A 20,638-nucleotide genomic window follows, 5' to 3' on the forward strand; every position below is an offset into this window, starting at 1 on the left:
CCCAGGAATCCCGCAGGTCAAATGCACCCCGTTCCATATCGGTCGATGGGTTCAACGCTTCGGGAACCCAGATCGCAGTGAACCTCCGTGAACCGCGGCTGCCGCGATCCATGGGAAACCCTTAATTTACGGTCCCTGACAGTGGGTCAAATCCTCTAGAGCTGGCCAGCTATCTTCCATTATCGCGATAAGGCCTGAGTTCTGATCGACCAGTCCAATTGAGCTGCTCTGGTCTGGGTTGTGTTACCGGGCCCTGTATTTTAATTACATGTTCTTTCGAGTGCTCTGTTTTCGAGTGCAAAACAAGTCTTTCGGTATGCAAACAATCGCTCTACCCTTGTAATCCTCCCCTGACATCAAGTGTAATCTCAGTTGTCGCTAAAGAGGGGCAAGTTCCATTCCAAAAATGTGGGGCTTGTAATTGGTTAAGCCCTAGTGCTCAAAAAATATTTCCAATATATGTATGTAGGTCGTCGGTATGGGGTTTTCAACGTATGGTATTACACATCATCTTTTAAGCGAGAAAGAGATTAGATGCTTATACATAACAATTATTAGTCATTTATCCATTTATTTAGTAGCATACCCGAATGGCTAAACTTCATATCCATCACAGCACTTTAATGTTGGTCATGCATAATAATTCCTGAAGCACAATACAAACTATTTCTCCCTGTGCGTGTGCGTTGTAAGTTAGTTCTCCCAAAATCAGATACTCTTACGCAGATAACTGTGCGCATTTAAGAGATGAATGATACCCATAATTCTCTGTTGAATAACTCTCTTCCACCAGGCAGTGTTCTATATGCTGAGCTACCCTCGCACTTATCTTATCACTGATATTGTACATTCTTACTTTGAACACCCGTACAAGCAATTAACAAACGATTCGTGGCTATGGGACTCCCGTCCGTCCCCAAAACCGGGCCTCCCCACCACCCACCATCCACCATCCACCACCCACTCGGTGGCTGGTGGCGCTCTCTCTCTCTTTCTCTTTTTGGGGACCTTATCTGGGAATTGAATGGGAACGAGCTGATATTTAAGAATTCAGCCCGTTCGCTGGGACTTTCAGTGCTGTGTGATCATAAAACGGTGTTAGACGTGTTGCTGAAATTGCAAAAAAATAAAAAAGGGAGCCCTGCTGAATCACAGGAAGAGCTAAAGTTCAGTGATACAGACAAATGGATATTATTATAGCAGTGACAAGACTTCAAGTGCTCGATAAACACATTGCCGACCAAAGAAAACAGAAACTCGGTGGAATCCAAAGTATTTAATAACAAATTGTAAACCAGTGAACAGCAGTGTATGAACAAGGCGGCAGAAGTTTCCACTGAAAGGCATAATCGATCGCCCACAATTGATACAACACTCAGAACCATGAAATTAAGGTGGGTTTCTAGTTACTAAGAATGTGGGTCTTGGTATTAAAGATTAACAATATGGCCCCTATCTATTGACACTTCCACCTAAATTTCGAAGAGCCCCTAAATCACAGTTTTTTGCCCCGAAATTCGAGTCTACATATGCAGCTTGATAAGTCTAGCCAATGCGGGAAATAACCTTTGGGTATACTGGTTTTCATATGATTCCTATCAGTGGGCGAATGATATGAATGCGGAATATCCAATATTTTTCCATTCTATATTTGGCTGAGCTAATCACACTTATTTGGGCAACCCAAATCAGACTGCACGTCGGCTAGATAATGCAAATTAACTTTATGGGAAGACCACAAATCGATTGACCTTTTCTAGGGGTATTCCGAGCAAATATCATTACAGTAAGTTCCGAGGGAAAGCTGATTATTAGTATTGTAAGAATTGATATCTGACGAATAAAAAAGTTTTCCTGCGTATTTCGAATCGCTTGCGCTCGTATTGTCACCGAAAGGCTGATGCAATCCCTTCTCTGCGATTCTCATTACTCCCACCTAAGCAGAGTTAATTACAGAAAAATTATCTGTGAATAAATTATACAATTTTATGGTTATTTGTTTAGATTAGCCACACGTTCCATTTGGCAGCTGTCAGGCCCGGTAGTGTTATTTGTTTTTTACCAATCAGCCGAAATGCGATATAGTTTTCAGTTGCTAACGGCGCATTGGATGGAGGTCAATGGACATTGATTGGGTTCCATTCCCTTTGTTGTAAGCTGCCATAAATGCTTCGGCCAAGTTTATAGGGCCTGCTAAAATCAAGTGAGAAATTACCGACGGCGGCGAAAAGATAGACACACTCATCAAAAGTTTCCCAATTCAATTCGCTCCTGGTTCGATTGCCACCGAAATTGCGGGAAATATTCATGATTAACTTTTACAAGAGCATCGTAAACTGGGTGGCTAGGTTATGGTTCACCGAGAAGATGGCACCATCTGAATTAGCCAGCCAATGCGTTTCATCAGACTTACTGGAAAATGAGGCAAAGGCAACATGCCCGATGCTCCAGGTTTGATAAGGAGCGTTCCTATCTGGAGTGACGGCGCCGTCGATAAGCCTGTAAATTGAAAATCAGCCTGAGCCAATGGTCTTGGGCAGGTTTTGGCAATCGCCCAATTAGAATTGCCGGCCATAAAGTGGCTGGCGCCCAGCCCCATTTCCCTATCCCCCTTGGGTCGATCTCTCGAAGTGAATGATTTTCACCTGACTCGATGGTGGTATATAAAGCAGATATACTTTACTTCCAGCTGGGGCAAAGTACGTCTATTTGAGGACTTTTGCTGAATTTTTCCATGGTTCCAATGAGTACAATAGTCAGTTAATTAGATTGCCGGACAATTTGTCTGGAATGCGGGGTGATGTCTGGCGATATCTTAAACGTGATCCAATCAAATCCCCAATAACCCACATTCATTGATAACTTCCAAACTGCTTTCAATTGAGTACAAATTGGCAACTTATGGCTGAAAATGTAGCTAATTGTTCGTGTTCAGATTGAACTCTCTAATGTCTCAATGGTTGTGTCTTTTTACGATCTGGAAACATCAAGAACTTTCTGCAATGGCACTTGGAATGTCAAGTATTGATCTTGCCCAAGTGTTCCACGTCCTGGTCTTTTAAAGTCAATTGTAGGAATGCCATAGCTCCACTTGAAGTGCATTGTCTAATAGCGGACTCGCTACTTAAATATTTATTATGCCATACCAAAAGACTATAATTGCATTTTTATGTCTTGCGATATTTGCTATGACTCAGTAATGATCTTAAGTATTTACACTGCGATATAAACCAAAAGTAAGCAGTTCCCACGTCGTTGGGATGAGATGGCAAATAAATTTGCCTAGTAGCAATTAGTATGCATTTTAGTCAACTTTAGCTAACTACGCACTGCGCTCTGCACCTAATTAAATTTTGTACTACACTTTTTAATTATTGACAATAATCGCTTGAACCGAACATGTGAGATGGCGGTTCCAGCCAGACAGTTCCGCCAGAAGCCCCACCCCACAAACCCCCACTCCATTTCGGGTCCATGGCGTTTTATCTATTGCGTATTTTCCGTAGTAGTTGAAAAAGTCCACGTACCCGTATCTTCCGCTGTCTCCGGGCTCTGTGTGCTTTTAATTAAACACACATCAGGTCTGGGTGGGTGACGGTCCTTGGGGTGTATGTAAATATTAGCTTCTCTATATATAGCCATGCCTTTGATCGGCGTGTTTTTCCTTAGAAGTTGCCAAACAACCTGCTAAGCAAATTTGCTTTCTCTTCTTTTGCCCAATGCAGACTTTTGCGGTGTTTGCGCCAACAGCCGGCGAAACCAGCGGCGGTAATGGCCCAAAAGGAGGACCAGTTCCCGGTGGCACTTGACCACCACGTGCTCAAGGACCTGTCCAAGGGCGCGAGGGACACCACCGTCAAGATCCTGCTCCTGGGCACCGCCGAGTCGGGCAAAACTACCATCATCAAGCAAATGCGGATACTGCACATCAACGGATTTACCGACGAGTAAGTTTTGCATCCAAATGAAGTACTTATATTTTGATATGCAACTATCAAGTTTCATAACTTCATATTTCCAATATTTTGTTACTATGTCTTGCGGAACATGTTTTCTTGAAAGTATACTCAAGGTCCTCGTTTCCTTGCCTTACAGTGAGCGGCGGGAGAAGATCCCCGAGATATACCAGAACATCCACGAGTCCATCCTGCAACTGGTGGGCCAGATGGGAGCGCTGGGCATCGATTTCGGCAGCTGTACCAGCGAACGATCGGCTGACTATATCCTCTCCCTGCCCGGATCGGCCCCCGAATATATGAATGAGGTGAGTTCTGGAGCCCTGGAGTGCCCCTATCTGTATCTTATCCCTCCCTGCACTTCAAAGTCGGTTGTCGTGGTGTCGTGGTGTCGTGTTGTCGCAGTTGGAATACATACTCGTTGTGGCTGTCGAAAATCCGAACAAATGACTTTGAATTCAATCGGCTGGACTTGCGTCAAATCTCCAACGGCTTTCGATCGAATTCCCCTTATCAGCAGCGCCCATTTGATTGATAGCCCGGCCATTAGGCGGCGTGGAATGTCTAAAAACTTTCCAAAACAAGTGTTTTGTAAATCGGACTTCCTGGCCATTGCATTATTTTCATTTTTTTTAAGTTTGCCGTAGCTGCAACGACCTTTTAATATGATTCATGTGGCGTAATCTCCCCTATCTTTCCCACATTTACCTTTCTTTAACCAGTGGTCATTATATGGCTTACGATTAGATTACCAAGGCTGTTCAGGTCTCCAAGTGGGCGGGGCGTTGGCCAGATCTAGATGCCAGTCATTCATAGTTTTATGTTGTGATAGTGAGTAATACCAACATAAAGAGTACCGAATTTCGGATTCCCCTTGCTCTGTCCCATTTTATGACTGCTGTTTGCATAGGTGACTCGAATACGGCTAGAATGATCAGTTTGCTGAGGTAATATTATATATTAGAGTATATCTTATTTGGCAGTTTTTATATTTATTTAAGGTTTAAGGTCATTTGGAAGATGGTTGAGAGGTGACGCAATCTTGGCGTTTATGATCTTTATCATATATTCATTAAATAAAATTATTTTAGACGGTTAGCTAGGCAGTTTTAAAGCGCCTTTGGCAATCTTCCGGTGGAAAGTTGATGTGCTTTTTATCACTCACGTAAAACCAATACTAAATTTTGGGTTACTTGTTCTATATTTTTAGGAGTACTGCGACCACGTCACTACTTTGTGGAACGATGTGGGTATTCGCGCCTGCTATGATCGCTCAAATGAATTTCCCCTGCTGGATAGTGCAAAATAGTAAGTATCCAATTGAATGGATTCTAAATCAGCTTTATCTGTATTCTGTTAAAAGGAGCTCCAACTAAAACTTGCTCTCTTCTTCTCCCTTGCAGCTTCCTGGACAACTTTGTGCGGATCAGCGATGCGGAGTACATTCCCAGCACCGAAGACATCCTGCACAGCCGGAAGATCACCACCGGCATCTCGCAAATCACGTTCCGCGTGCCCATTCCCAAGAGCATGGGTGGTGGTGAACAGCAGTTCCAAATGTACGATGTAGGAGGCCAAAGGGATCAGCGGAATAAGTGGATTCAGGTGTTCGAGGGCATACAAGCCGTATTGTTCCTGATCTCGTGCAGCGAATTTGATCAGAATCTGCGCGAGGATCCCGGCCAGAATCGGTTGCAGGAGGCTCTGAAGTTGTTCAGGGCCGTGTGGCAGAATCGGTTCCTCGCCTCCGCCGGATTGATCGTGTTCCTCAACAAGTACGACATCATGGAGCGGAAGATCCGGGCCGGCAAGCACATCGTGGACTACTTTCCCGAGTACGAGGATTTCTGCAAGAGGCCGCAGCAGGACAATTGCTTCGGCGAGAGTGACTGGACCAAGATGTTCATCAAGCAGAAACTGGTGGATATCACGCAGGAGCCGTTCAAGCGCCACTCGCGGAATCAGGTGGATATGGGGACCTCGGAAAGGGAATGCTACTACCACTTTACAGTCGCCACGGACACGAGATGCATCCGCGATGTCTTCTGCGACGTCCAGAAGATGATTCTCTCGGAGAACGTGTCCAGCATGGGCCTCTTTTAATCCTGATCTCGTAGCGGATCGGAGAGCTTCTCAATAAAGTTAAGCGAGGGCTGTCCTCAGGCCCCCACGAACTGTGATCTAGGAGGATATGACTTAAGTAGCCATGTAGGACCTTAGATCGTATTGGCAACAGTATGTTGCACATAGCCTGGTACAACGCTTTAAAATATTTAACCGCAAGAGTGTAGAGGTAAAATCCTCGCAACGAATGCTCTCACTACTCCTTCTACCAATGTCTAAACTCTAAGTATATAGCATACACAATAAAACCAAAACACCCCAGACAAATTTAAAATGGGTTTTGTAACTTGTACAAGCTTTTGGAACACGCAGCCCTAAGAGTAGCATACTTAAAAGGGCACTCACGCCTTTCGCTAGCTATAATACCTTTGCCGGATCGATACAACATATCACATAGCTGCCATAGAGAAAGTCGAAAGTTAATGGGACAAAAAAATAACTTCGTTATTTTGGATCATTAGGTGTTCCAATTGTGTGCCAGTTTTCTTACCATCAATAATTTTGGTTTTAATTTTTACGGCGTTGTAGTTGCCGTAGCAAAAGTCGGAAAATAAATTGAAAATATTGAAGAGAAACCATAGTTTCTTTGTTTTTCGATAATAAATTGTTCCCATTTGGAATGCATCGTTTATTTTTATATTTAAAAAAAGGCATATAATGCCACTCAACTGCAATTTATCGATAAAACCGTTACATTTAATATATTCATTAACTGATAGATTCCACATACATAGTTCCCAACCATCGCCTAACTAGTAGCCAAGTTATACACCAATGCGCTGTGGTCTTTACCCATTACTCGCAGAGTTAAATAGTACCGCCAAAAAACGTTTTTTTGAACCATATGACAAAAATTATGGTAATAGCTCAAGCAAGCAGTTCACTTTTCACAACTATTTTTTAATATGTACATTTAATTTTTATTGCCTTCTTAAATAAAATAAGCTTGCCAGTTTTCTGTGATACTAAGTGATTTTAAATGTCATTCTGTCACTGATCGTTTTTAGCTGCCGTAATGCTTTTAATAATAGATAACACTACGAATAACTTATAACTTAAAGCATTATTACGCGTTGCGTTACTCGTTACGTACAACTTAAAAAAAGTGTTTCTCCTTTGATACCTTACTATAATTATTTTTAACTGAAAATATAAATATGCCTGCATAGAAAAATTGTTGTATTATTTGGGCATTATCATAATTAAATTCGCTTTACTATTGAATTACTGTTTTGTGTCTCATAAGAGTGGAACCAGTGTGCAGAGAGCGCCACCCACACACAGCTAAGTGTGACCGCATGCGATTCGCGGAAAAATACCGCGATGGCAAAAAGTACCAACGCCATAAAAGGTACTAAAATATCTCCTATATATAAGAATAGCGATAAAGCAGCCGAACCGCCAGCAAAACGTTCAGTTCGCTTTGCACCGGCAAATTCGATAGATTTTTGAGTTTGCTGAACCGAGTCGCTGGGTGAAAACTGTGTGACAGCCAGCCGTGTGTGGTGCGATCCAGCCAATTGATACTGCGATAAGAGGCGGCGAGCAAAAGTAATTACCTCATAGCCATCAGCGTTCGAAAATAGTAACCGTGTTTTCTGTGATATCTGTGTGAGTGCGTGTACTCGTTGATGTTTTGTGGTGGTTTGGTCCTCCTTATTTTGCGCCCCTTTTTTTCTCAACCGATGCTGCGTGAGAGCGAAAGAGAGGCGAGGCAAAAACATATTTCCCAGACATTTGCTGATTTAGCCGAGTATTTTATCGATTCGGGAACCAGAGTACGAAAGAAAAAATAAACGAAAAAGATCGCGTGTTTTTGCTTGAGAGTAAAGTCAGGGAGAGAAGGGACAGTTTGTTTTTCGGAAGCATAAAAACCGCTAGGAGACTCGAAAAAATTTCACTAGAAATTTTTGAAAGCGCTCGCGCAAAAAACCGGATATGTTACTCAAAAAAAAAAAACAACAGAAAAAGCTTCCAAAACCAAACCAAAGCGAAGCTTATAGCAAAACGAAATCACCAGTGTGCGCGAGAGTGAGTGAGAGTGCGTAAAAGCAAAGTGTGAGCCCGTGCGAGTGTGTGTGTGATTAGTCGCGTGTCTGGCATGCAATTAGGCATTCAAACTAATTTCCCTCCTACCGGCAAGTCGGGGCTGTCTCATTTGTATTTCGGCTGAATTTTGCTGTTTGCTTATGCATTCCTTCAAGTTCTTTTAATTCGCACGAGACTTTTGTGGGCATAGAGAAAGGAGAGAACGAGCGCGCCAGACTGGCGCTCTGCAAACCACCACAATTGCACTTTCTGTTACAGCCACCCCCTCACTCAATGTGCTCCCGAAACACTGAGAGAAAAGTGATGTAATGACGGGGTAGCTTACAAATCTAAGACAGTCGCTTGAATCTGCTATGAGTATTGTGCTTTAAAGATGTGCAAGTAAAATGTTTAAAACTAAAAACCAAACTTTTTTGGTAGCTGCAATTTTTGTTAACAAATTTACTTTTGGTTCGCTAGAGACTGTGAGGATTTTAAAATTCACACATTTAAATTAAATATTTAAAATAAAATTGATTCACATAAAACTAAATGCCGAGATTTTATCTCCGATTAATAACCGATGTTTTTCCTTGTGTATTAAGTTGTTTGTGTATCCATTTAAGCTTCAGCACGAGGTGTGAAAAGTGTGAAAAGCGGAAGAATGTAGATGAAGATGACCACAAAGCGTGCGCCATTCATGAAAGCGTTGCACATCCCTTGCAGAGCGAGCAAGAGGGACAGCGAGTTTTTGAGGGAAAGAGAGAGAGAGAAAGAATGAGCAAGAGAGAGCCATGGACCAGCTGTGTTTTTTTTGTTGCCTGGCAAAATCAATGAAAGGGTGGAGAGAGAGGAGAAGTGGGGCGGGACGAAGGGGAAAGGAAGGTCGTCGAGAAATTTATGCGACAAAACGCGGGCTTTATGTGCCTGAATGTGCGTGTGTGTGTGAGTGAGAGGGGGAGTGGTGTGGAATTTTTACCGAATTAAGCTTTAAAAATCGTCGTGTAAAATCCCCATTACTTAGGGAACAGATAAGATACTGCAATCAGTAAAGTTTGTGAGACCGCCGGGCATAAACACTAAAAACAGTCGACTTAAAGATAAATTGTAGAGTTCTTATAATTAACGAATGCTCTCATAAGTTTAAAAATCGCATCTAAAGTGTATTACTTTTGTTTTTGTGTGTGTTTATTTGCAAATATGTATGTGAAGTACATAACCTAAATTTATTTTAAAAATTGGGAAAGAAAAGCCTGTAAAATGTACTCAAATTTAAAGGGCTACATTTTAAATCGTCTTAGTTTTACTTACTTTTAGTCCAGTACTAAATTGTGCAGTACTATTATTGATTTAATAAACAAAGCTTGAAAGCTCGATGCTTATTTATAATAATTTACATAAATATGAATTTACTAAATTGTATGGAAACATAAATTAATATATAGACCCCTTCTGGTGTGGATAAAACTTTTTCAAACGTTGACTAATGATGTGCCTTTGACTTATTTAACGAAAAATACAATAAACCACTTTGCCAAACAAAACCTAATGTTTAAACATATTGTGCTAACTACAATAACTAATGCATCTCGTCCTTCTTTTTCGTCCGCAGCTGCACTTAACCCAAGAAACATAGCCACCAAGTCAACACATAAAACCCACCAAAATGATCAACATGGACATTAGCGTTACGCCCAACTACTCGTACATCTTCGACTTCGAGAACGATTTCATACACCAGCGGACGCGCAAATGGATGCTGGAGAACTGGACATGGGTGTTCTACTACTGCGGCATTTACATGCTGGTCATATTCGGTGGTCAGCACTTCATGCAAAATCGGCCGAGGTGAGTCTGCCATTTTGGCCCATGAACCCTAGCTGTTCCGGTATGGGCAACTTTTTAAAATTATGGTTGGGCCAAGACCTTGCTCCCTTTGGCCCTGGAAAATTATCAGCTGTCGGCAGAGGAGCGGCACTAATTACACCCGCAACTTGCAGGCGGTAGACACGTTACTATTTATCGAAACCAATCCCTGGAAAGCCTATATTTACTCAACCGCACTTTTTTCTCCGGAATGTCTGGAGTCCAAGTGTGCCTTTGTTATTACCCCAGACAGCTGTTGAGTTCCACGTGTAATTATATTAAATTACGCTAATCAAACACTAATGGTGTAGGTGGATCCTCAACTCAAGCTCAGCTAACAAACAATTTGCACCTAAGCACGCACTACTCCGGCGTATTTTCCAATAGCTAAAGCGCTATTTTGGGTATTTTAACAATTTTCCTAACTGTCAACGCCGTTTCTTCCTTGTTACCTGATTTACCTGTGATGGATCCAATTGGCTTTTCGTGCTGACAATTGTCTCGTTTCGATTCGCTTCGTTTTTGCCCAGCTGTTTGCCATCCTGCTTCTAATTGTCGTCATCGGGTTTTGTGCCCAAATTAAGTTGGGCTCGTGACTTGCCAACTGTGAACTAGCTATCATTTTTTGCAAGATCATTATTTAGTTTTGTCACCTGTTTGGGCCTTGCTAACGCCACTGTGAAATTCGGTGGAAAGTTGCTGGGTCAAACAGAAAAGTTGCATGTTTATAAAAAGGAAAGTGAGGTTACATCAAATATTTATTTGTTCAAAATATACCACATATTCTAAAAAGTTTAGCTAGATAAGTCCAAATGATATAACTGCCCAAGATGGGGAACTAGCTTCAATTGCTTACATAATGCTTAGAGTAGCGCTTCCTGCCCACACTCCAGCCTACAGCCATGGGGTTTTGGATGAGTTATATAGGGGCTTGGCCCTGGGTTGCTTGGCGATTCTCTCCGCGGACACTCGTCGGGGAATCTGTCGGTCAATTTTTCATTTTAGCGTTGTTGGCTTTGCCTTACACTCGCCTTTTTCGGAATGTCGTTTCAATATTCCAATATTTGCCCACATGGAGGAGAGTCAACATGGCAAATGGACGTACTTGGCACAGAGAGGTGTGAATTTAGTGGAACGGCGATGGGAATCGTTGCTCTTGGGATGAATTGGCAGATTAAAGTAGGGCCCAAGCTGGACTTCATAATATCTTCCATACACGTTATAGGAATATTCCATATTCGTATTACGTCGAAGAATTCCTAATTCGCAGCCAAGGTTCTTAAATCCCCTGTAACAGCCTGTGAAAATGATTCGCAAAAGTTGAATGCAAATGTACTTAACCACATGCCATCGACAGTACAGCGCACATATGCGGGTTTTTACATATGTATGTATTTAGAGAGTGGACTTCCACTTGCATTCCTCCTCATCTAAGTTGTTTTCATTTTTGATTTTCTGTTTTGTTTCACTCGTTTCGGACAGTGGGCCATTAAAGTCATTAAACTGATTAGGTTTATAGGTACACACCATGTCGTACTCGTTTCATTTCAAATGCCCAGCGGACAAAGTTTTCCGCGGTGAATACATATGTGGCACATACAACATGTCATGCAAGAAGTGGGTGTGTCCAAGCTGCAGGGGTTGTGGGTTGTAATCCTGAATGGAACTCCAACAGGACACTCTGAAATGTAACCGCTCTATAGGTCCACTTCAATTGGACATGGTACACTGACCACTTGATTGTGCTTACAATATGTGCTTCCCCTTAAAGTGATTTTTTTATAGCTGATAGTAAACAGAAGATCAAGAGTTCAGAGTCATTAGAGAGTTGTATTATTTTAGTTTTTAGTATTCGTAACGTAGTGCGTATTAAATCTCTTTAAATTATTTAAGATTACACTATAATAAATACGGGTATACAGACTACAGAGAATCTACTAAACAAACGTTACCAAGTCTAAATGATCCATATAAAGATATATTGTAATGATGTAATATGAGTCGAAAGCAAGTTCCTGTTGGCTAGTGTAGCTCTGGACTCGGCGTGCGCAAAACTTTTGTGACCATAAAAGGAGGGTCCAGAATGGGCGATATGAAATGGGGTGGGAAACGTGTGTGGGCCGAGAGGTTAAAATAGAAATCTGTATGTGTTTGCAGAGTAGCACGATGACCGATACTTGTAATCATTTAAATTTTAAAGCGATTGACTCATTCAATTGCTTTGGTTGTCCGCGGTTATTCATGTTGTTCCGAGGAAATTGCACTATTTATATCACAACAACTGAGAATAGTGTGTCGAGGACTTTCGAGTACAGAGGGCCTGCCAGCCCCGCTTGAAATGATGTCCTTTAATGTGGTTTCATCACGCCAGCTCGCACATACAGGGTCCTTTAATGGTTGGGTTGCTACGGCGAAATTTTTGCAATTGAAGCGTGGCAATTACATAACCATTTGCGAATTAACCAATAATTGCCGCCATGACAAGCGAGCCGCGCTGAGTTCAAGTCGCCACCCTCCACGAGCACCTGCAATTACAATCACAGCCGCAATTAACTATTACCGGCCATCATTTAGTTAACAAAATAATTCACAAGCAGCAGTAAAGCGAAAATAATAAACAAATAAATATGAAAACACACTACGAACATCGAGAGCCGAGAAAGGGCAGTGCTGAAAGTGAAACTTAATTCAATTTTGGTCGGCCTATGAGTGTGCATATATGTACATATATTAACATCGAATTAACGACAACCGTTAACACAAACAGTTGGTCAAAAGTGGGCAGAGCTGGCGAGCAAATCTCGTTAAAATGTGTCGTTTAGGCCGCGTTTCTTTATAGGCATTTTGGGTCTGTTTTGTTATGTTCCTACATACGATACCATTTTCGAGACCTCGAAGCTGGAGCTTTGGGGAAAGCTCGCTCTTTCTTTATTTTGGCCGCCCTTTCCTCTCCAGTCAGCATCTTCATATCACGCCACTTTTCCCCATTTTTATTTACCTCAAGCGTGGATCTCTCCCCCCAGAAATAACTCGTTTTTGTCGGCCACCGGAATTGTTTTGACTGGATTGCTGGGACTTGATGATTGCGTTTCGTCTGAGTATTGACAGCTTATCGGCCACCTGCTGCAGCAGGTGTGTCATCCCGCATTACCCCGAACTTCTAGCCATGAATCAGCACTCGTTGGTCAAAAATAGCATTCAGTTTTCCTTTCGTCATAATCAATTACGCCGATAAGATTAGTGATCTGAAGTACTTTCAGGTGGAAATCGCCAAATTTTTATACAATTCTGGGAGAAATGGTAATGGGTCATTGAACGTACTTTAATGGAGGAATTTGAAGTTATACAAAACAAGACTCATTAACAATTCAAGGCATTGCACGGATATGAAAAGGTATATGGCGCTTATAAAGATGGAAGTTAAGCAGGCTAAAACGAGCATATCCAACAATTTTTCTGGCTTGCTTGAAACAAAAGCGTTTATCTTTGTAGTTGTATATAATTGCAACATTTTGTATTACCGGATAGCTATTTATTTCACTTTTCAATCTAGATTGCCATTTAATTAGGTTTCCCGTGCCAAGCTTTTGATTAAGTTATCTGGAAAAAAATTACCTATGCAGCAAAAGTTGATCCAACCTTTCACAATATTTTATTCGTTGCACTTTGAAAGCGGTCGGAAATAACTTGGTCAATGCTGTGACATCAAATCTGGCCAGCATGTGAACCACCGCAAAATATAATGAACAATAATTAAAAACCGAATTCAAACCGAGACCTAAATTATCTCCAAAATAAACCCAGACAGCCAAAGGTTTTGCAATGACCAGAAAAAAAAGGTTTGCGAAAAACTAAACACTGTCGCATCAGTTTCGAGACAATGTTGCGAATTTGCTTCCCTATTTCCATACATACATATTTATATGAGTACAAGGTAGATAGATATAAGGTGTATGGGTCCAAAGTATGGAAGTGTGCCATCGCTTGGAATATGGTGTGCGTATATAGTGGGCTTATAGGGGGCTGTATATATCTACCTGTACAATCAGAGGCTAGCCAATCCGAAACTTAGCGCACACAAATCAATTGACCAACATTTCTGCGGTTTTTTGCTACCTTTTTCCCTCGTTTTCCATTGTCTTTTGTTTACAAACTTTGCCAAATCAGGTTTACTCTCTCCAATTATCAGATTTGCTCTCTCCTATTCGCCAAAGTCTTTCTCTTTGCTTATGCAATTTTCGCCACAAAGTGGAAAGCAAAAGAAAGTTCATCAACTTCCCATAACATTGGCAAGAAATGCGCCATCACCGTCATTATGGCAATAGTGTTACGCAGTCTAATTTCCGATTTCTCATATACATATGTATGCATAACTTTGAACTTTGACACTTCGTACACATGTTTAAATGCAAATTAAAACACATGTCGATGGTATTTGACAGCGATTTGACAGCTAATTTCTGCTAGTACATACAATTGCTAATACAATTGGCACACTAAAATTGCTTGGATTTTTTTTAAGTTTGAGTTCAAAGGTTGACCATCAACAATGTGTAGACAAATCTACCCTTTTCTGAGTTAAAAAACTGTTAGAATCCAAAACTATTTTAAATATTGAGTGAACTCAGAACTCACCCAAAAATTAGTGGATTCGATGCCGAAAAGGCTTGAAATGGTTGTTAACAAGGGAGGTCACACAAAATTAAAAAAAAAATTAATTTAATAGTTTTAAGCATAAGAACAAATACTAATGTTACAAACTGGTTGAAATAAGTTGTTGCATTGTTTAGGGGTACATTTTCATTATTAATTCTTAAAGAAGTACTACCAAAATGATTAAAAATAAAATAAGTTAGTAAATAATATCTTGAAACATACAAGAAATATTTTGCGTTTAAATTTTGTTTATTAATATTTTTAGTTCAGCTGTTACAGTCTGTTGAAGTTTCAGACGCTGGTTGAAATAAGCTATGATATCTACATATGAGTCCACAAAGTGGCATATCGGTTCAAACTATGTAGTTTTCTGGGCTTTTGGTCCTTCTCGCATGGATAACTCATCGGGCAGATCGCAACACCCAACCGTTGGGTGGCACCCTGAGCCTCGCTAGCCGGACGCAAAGTAGGCGCCGGTTCGCTCGGCCGGACGCCTCCCACTCGGGGAAGGAGGGGACGACCTGTGCCCTTGCAAAAATTTAGCTTCAGGGGACGCAGGACGCCCCCCTGCCTAGAAGCCAAACTGCCAAGCGATTAGCAAGGCTTCTTGGTTTTCCTTACTCATTAGTTTGAGGCACGAATTGCCCTCGGTTGGCCACTGGAGGCTAATGCACGTTCAACCAGAACCAGTTGGGAATCATAGAGACAGCTGCCGAGTTGAAAGAGCTTTTGCAGGGAGAGTTGAATGCTCATTGCGGGTGGTTTGTAAAGAGTTCCTAAATCCTGAATCAAATTGGGATGCCTTTTGAAATGAATCGAAAATAGTTTAAATATATTAAATAAATGTTTATGTTTATATTTCAATTACAATGGCGAGCCAATGGTTTGAGAAGAGCTTTTATTTCTTGAAAGGATAATGTCTAACGTTCTTGCGTAATATTGAATAATGAAATGCAGAGCATCTTCAAATAAATTGTATTTGTATATGACACATGATTGCAGGTTATTCATCTAAGCTTAGAGTTCAAGGCAGTTCCTCCTGCGCGTAATTGTTATTAATAGAAGTGATTTTTAAGATTCCCAACTAGAGCAGATGTGGAACTCAATTCCTTAGATGAACATTTCCGCTCCGTGACTGCCCCTTTTCCCTTCCCTTCCCCAGCCAGCTGCTCTGGACGCAGCTTAATTGTGTAATACAGTGGGACTTATCTATGCACATCTCGGCTAGATTTTCGAGTGAGCTGTTTGAGGGGCTGGTGACACAAGTGGGTATTCAATTTGGCATTCTGATTGCCCCCGATAAAAGTGGCGTAGACTACGCTATGGCAATCTTTATGGCTTTGTTTGGGGGAAATAACCGACTATCGATTGTGTTTTCATAAACCCGTTGACGCATTTGGGGCTCTGACATGTGGGGCCAAACAATCACTTCCTTTATAACCTTTGCTTCTCGAATATTTTCTACCTTCTGCTTAAGTATTTGCCAAGTACACTTCCCCTGTTTGCTCAAAAATATGGAAATTTCTTACCAGGCTAAAGGTCAATGCAATCAATTTCTTTGGCTCGCCCACTAACTACACATTGTGATAACTGAAATCACGCTGTTCTGCGATTCCATTGGTTGGCTCTTGCCAGTGTGTGGATTTTTATGACTAATTGCTGTAGAATATATAAACGAGCCTCCGATAAGGTTTGCCAACTGATTTGCAGCCCATTGATTGCGTAAACATTGTTGGCTATGCGTAATTAAGATTTAGAGCCCATACTCGAAACAATTCTCCATTCGGGCGAACTCTTTGAGTGGTGCGATTAAAATTAGTTTTTGATTTAGCTGTTCCCATAACCAAGAACCCTTATTTAAGTAGCTCGTCAAGAACTTCATTAGCCAGATTTCGGCTCATTAAGATGCTAAACCAGTATTTGGGTTTGTGTGTGGGCAACATTGTCTTTGTTGGGATCGATCGGGTGATTTAATGGGTGTCTTTTTATAGAAGAACACATTGTTTCCCAGACGCGTGTTATTCCCGGGTCTAGCCACATTTTGTAGATTACTAAATTGAGCTGCGATCAGCTGAAATATTTCGTTCTGACTTGACCTTGCGTTATCAATTTTTGTGTTTGCCCGCAGACAAACTAATCTGCTATGATCTATTACCTGATGCCGTAAAAACAGCCGATCCCTATTCCATGAGATCGAATGTTCGACTCGAGCTGCTAGTCAAAGTGCCCTGGCAACAAAGTAGCAAATCAGCACAGAGGTTAAACGTTTTTCGAGATAGAGTTAGATTGAGTTACACGATAGAGTTTCGAATAGTATTTGACTGACCCTGCGACATCTTGAAGTTGGGGGTTGATGTCATTGCATTACACAAAAATTCGCACATATTAGGTGCCTGTGCCTATGGCAAATAACAACTTGATCTTTGGCTGTCACGCTCGTCTAGGACGGAGGCATGGAAAATTGAAAATGGTTAGAGTTTGTTGATCTTTGGCGATTTTTTCCGCTGCTATTTCTCGTCTATTGGCCGCGGGCAAATATGCATAATCTCAAGTGCCAACTAGTAAGATATTCTAGTATTTGCTTTTGGTAAGTGTAGGAGTCGGAATATAAAATTGTTCTGAAATCACCGTCGGACTTTAGCCCAGCTATATTGAATTCAGCAAACGTAAAATGTGAATGGGATTCACGTGAACCGTCAGAATAATTCGACTTATTATATAAGCTCAAACGAGCACGAGTACGATACTCCTATCTGGGTACTTTTCCGCTGTATTTTTCCAGTGTTTCTAAAGTTTCCTTTCGCTTTTTATTGCAGATTCCAACTGCGCGGCCCGCTGATCATATGGAACACCTTGCTGGCCATGTTCAGCATCATGGGAGCTGCCCGAACGGCGCCGGAGCTGATTCACGTGCTGCGTCACTACGGACTCTTCCACTCCGTCTGCGTGCCCAGGTTGGTATTGAGCTCCGCGTCGCATCAGCCTTGCATCGTCGGGTTCAGCGACGATCACACGCGTGATCTGATCATGAGGCTGGAAACTTGATCCCCATGCAAATCACCGATCACTGACCGATATTCCAACCTTCTCCCACAGCTACATCGAACAAGATCGCGTGTGCGGCTTCTGGACCTGGCTCTTCGTGCTCAGCAAGCTGCCGGAGCTTGGCGACACGATATTCATTGTGCTCCGCAAGCAGCCTCTCATCTTTTTGCACTGGTAAGTTTTAAAATCCATTGACTTACCATCCAAGCTCCACTCTTAGCAATGACAAGAGAATAGGATGATAATTTAACTTTCTGCAAAATGATTGGCGGCATTTGGGTGGATTTTGAATTGATGCACTATAAGGATCGAGGATAGAAGTACTATAAGATCGATCAAAAAGAGTTTTCTCCGCTTACTATTCAAAGACTAAAATAGCCCTTCACTAGAAACAGTAAAAATACGTATAATTGCTACAATAATTACTGTGGGTGTTGCGCGGAATTTAATTAGCAATAAAAGTGAGTCATGGCGAATTACATTCAACGAGACTCACATGGAGTTAGTTTGGCATAGAAAACTAGCGTTGATAGTAAGTCAAGCTTAGTTGGGGAAAAACGCTTTGAAAATGAATGAGTTAAAGTTGCGAATTATTTGTGATACAAGCTGTAAATGCAAAATGCCCAAAAAAGTGATTTCATTAACATTTAATAAGTTTGAACTGTATATTAATTGAATTGTTCCCGCCCACAGGTACCACCACATCACCGTGCTGATCTACTCGTGGTTCAGCTACACGGAATACACCAGCTCTGCCCGCTGGTTCATTGTGATGAACTACTGCGTGCACTCGGTGATGTACAGCTACTATGCTCTGAAGGCGGCCCGCTTCAATCCGCCCAGGTTCATCTCGATGATCATCACATCGCTGCAACTGGCTCAAATGATTATCGGATGTGCGATCAACGTGTGGGCCAATGGCTTCCTGAAGACGCACGGCACCTCCTCCTGTCACATCTCGCAGCGCAACATCAACCTGTCGATCGCCATGTACTCCAGCTACTTTGTCTTGTTCGCGCGCTTCTTCTACAAGGCGTACCTGGCGCCCGGTGGTCACAAGAGCCGGCGCATGGCCGCCTCCCTGGCAGCCCAGAATGCGGTCAAGCAGTCGAGCAGCCCCCAGCAAGCCAGCGAGAGCTCCAAGTTCATTGGCGCTGGCGAGGATCAGGCCGCCTATCTGCGCAAGGCCAAGGCGCAGTAAAGCGGCGGTGCTCGGCACATCCGCACCTACTCCCATCATCACCACTCCCCCTGTTTACGGCTAAGGACATTTATTTATGTAGCGGTGTACAAGTTGTTTTTTAATTTTAAACCTGGGTGGCACACGACCGGTCGGATGAGAGTTTAATTTTGTAAGCCAAAAGTTGTACCGTGTGAACAGACGTACGAACTATATATCTGAACATGTATATAAGAAACAGACGAACCTAAGCTAACCAAAACTCAGAGTCGAGTCAGAAAACTGTATGTAAATGGGGGCATAGAAGCGAGTACATGCAAAGCTTATGGCACTAAGTGTACAGGCTTGAATTTAAACCTCTAGCCAAAGGAAGATTAAAGGGAACGCAAGGAATTTAGCTGCTCACTAGTTTGCATGAGTTAAATAAATAGTCACTCCTCTTGATACCTCTCGATGTATTTCCCAGCTGCAGTTCTAGAAGTGTGTTGTCAAGCCCAAAGTCGTTTATGTATAGAATTTATAATTTGCATACGCCAAATTAATGTTTTCTTTTCCACTAGCCCTTGAATGTATTTCGATATTTGCGTTGTCAGCTTTTATTTACCTCTCAGGTGGAATTTTGTGTTGCCTCCCAATTTTAGTTAAAATTCTCAAGAAGGATCAGACTCCTGCCTTTAGTGTAAATATCGCTCTGTATGCGATACTCAAACGACAGGCAATCTTGGTTGAAATTGAATTTGATTTGCTGGAGAACTGTTTTCCAACAATCACTTGTAGTTGGGGTCTGAGAACTTTGTACTTCTAAGTCTATACGCATATATATTTATAAAACCTATATTAACGGAATATTAAACACGTGAAAACGTAAAAAATAATAGCAACCAATAACAAAACACTAAGTTAGTCGATTGTTCCAAGATCCAGAGCGCAAATTGTTATTGTAAAGTAATAAACTGTTTTGAAATCTGTAAGAACAAACCATATTGATAACAGTCGAAAGACGACTGATAAAATGTTGCTGACTGACTGGATTAAATCGAAGCATTGTCATAGTCACCAATAAAATATTTTTGAAAATTTAACATATATATTCCAGTCAGTCAGTACAGTTTTGACCAGTGTCAACTGCTATATAAAAGGTTCGATTCTGTTAGGGGAAGGCATTTATTTAGTAAACCTGTGTTGAATGCATTTGAATATTCCTTCAATTCCTCTGCTGCTTTTTGGTAACTTAGAAAAGCTACAGAAAGTCCTTGAACGTAACACAAAAAAAACTAATTAAAAGAATAACCAGAGAAAAAATTAAAATTATATTTATATTTGTAAGCGAACAGAACAGAACGAAAGGGGAAGAGCAAAACCAAGGAAATTAAATGCAAAAGTCCTACTTGAAAAGTTAATTTAGTGTAAGCGGGGAAAGTGTAACTGAAAATGAAAATGAATTCGGAGCAGAAGCTGAAGGAGGATCGTGTGAATGGAGAGAAGGATCGATTGATACTGAACTCTAGCAGGAGAGAGAAATTGAAACGAACAAACTTGAAATTTTTGTCGGGTATACATACTAAATAATAACTAAGCAAGAACACTACAGATTGAGAATGCTAAACAAAACCAACGGATAAATAAAACGTAACAAACGGAAAGGATGGAAGTATACAGTCTATTTATTGGTCGCACTTATGGGGATTTATATTCTTAAAAACCGTAGCCTAATTTATATGTTTTTATCTTGATTTGAATAGTAGCTAATAGACATATATAATGTTAAATACATTTTTGTTAA

At 41.3% G+C, this 20,638-nt stretch overlaps 2 protein-coding genes and 1 non-coding gene across 8 annotated transcripts; 2 read left to right on the plus strand and 1 right to left on the minus strand.

The window, feature by feature from the left end:
• Nucleotides 1-1,067: 1,067 nt before the first annotated feature.
• Nucleotides 1,068-6,346, plus strand: LOC6543938 (guanine nucleotide-binding protein G(f) subunit alpha). Its single transcript, XM_001972992.3, has 5 exons — nt 1,068-1,394; nt 3,726-3,947; nt 4,096-4,264; nt 5,167-5,264; nt 5,360-6,346. Exons 1-5 carry the CDS (start codon nt 1,312-1,314, stop codon nt 6,057-6,059), a joined length of 1,272 nt encoding a protein of 423 aa, XP_001973028.2. The 5' UTR covers nt 1,068-1,311; the 3' UTR covers nt 6,060-6,346.
• A 1,101-nt stretch (nt 6,347-7,447) lies between these two features.
• Nucleotides 7,448-20,506, plus strand: LOC6543939 (elongation of very long chain fatty acids protein 6). 6 transcript variants are annotated; one of them, XM_026976796.1, is made up of 5 exons: nt 7,448-7,695; nt 9,721-9,956; nt 17,447-17,584; nt 17,727-17,849; nt 18,369-20,506. In XM_026976796.1, exons 2-5 carry the CDS (start codon nt 9,775-9,777, stop codon nt 18,874-18,876), a joined length of 951 nt encoding a protein of 316 aa, XP_026832597.1. In that variant the 5' UTR covers nt 7,448-7,695; nt 9,721-9,774; the 3' UTR covers nt 18,877-20,506. The 6 variants fall into 6 exon arrangements, with proteins under 6 accessions (XP_026832597.1, XP_015014028.1, XP_001973029.1 ...); XM_015158542.2 differs by having other exon boundaries at nt 7,448-7,691; XM_001972993.3 differs by having other exon boundaries at nt 7,448-7,631.
• Nucleotides 15,061-15,268, minus strand: LOC6544213. The gene has a single exon (XR_046536.2). It is a non-coding gene; the product is annotated as a U12 minor spliceosomal RNA (small nuclear RNA).
• Nucleotides 20,507-20,638: the final 132 nt, after the last annotated feature.

Source organism: Drosophila erecta, unplaced genomic scaffold (assembly GCF_003286155.1).
Source record: "Drosophila erecta strain 14021-0224.00,06,07 unplaced genomic scaffold, DereRS2 tig00000021-arrow-pilon, whole genome shotgun sequence".
Classification (NCBI taxonomy): domain Eukaryota; kingdom Metazoa; phylum Arthropoda; class Insecta; order Diptera; family Drosophilidae; genus Drosophila; species Drosophila erecta.

Excerpts from the sequence above, each read along its gene's own strand:
- LOC6543938 (XM_001972992.3), top strand. The coding sequence starts at position 1,312 with ATGAACAAGGCGGCAGAAGTTTCCACTGAAAGGCATAATCGATCGCCC. Across the intron at positions 1,395-3,725 it reads CTCAGAACCATGAAATTAAG|ACTTTTGCGGTGTTTGCGCC; the intron begins GTGGGTTTCTAG and ends TGCCCAATGCAG. Across the intron at positions 4,265-5,166 it reads CCCCCGAATATATGAATGAG|GAGTACTGCGACCACGTCAC; the intron begins GTGAGTTCTGGA and ends CTATATTTTTAG.
- LOC6543939 (XM_026976796.1), top strand. The coding sequence starts at position 9,775 with ATGATCAACATGGACATTAGCGTTACGCCCAACTACTCGTACATCTTC. Across the intron at positions 17,585-17,726 it reads CACTCCGTCTGCGTGCCCAG|CTACATCGAACAAGATCGCG; the intron begins GTTGGTATTGAG and ends CTTCTCCCACAG. Across the intron at positions 17,850-18,368 it reads CCTCTCATCTTTTTGCACTG|GTACCACCACATCACCGTGC; the intron begins GTAAGTTTTAAA and ends TCCCGCCCACAG.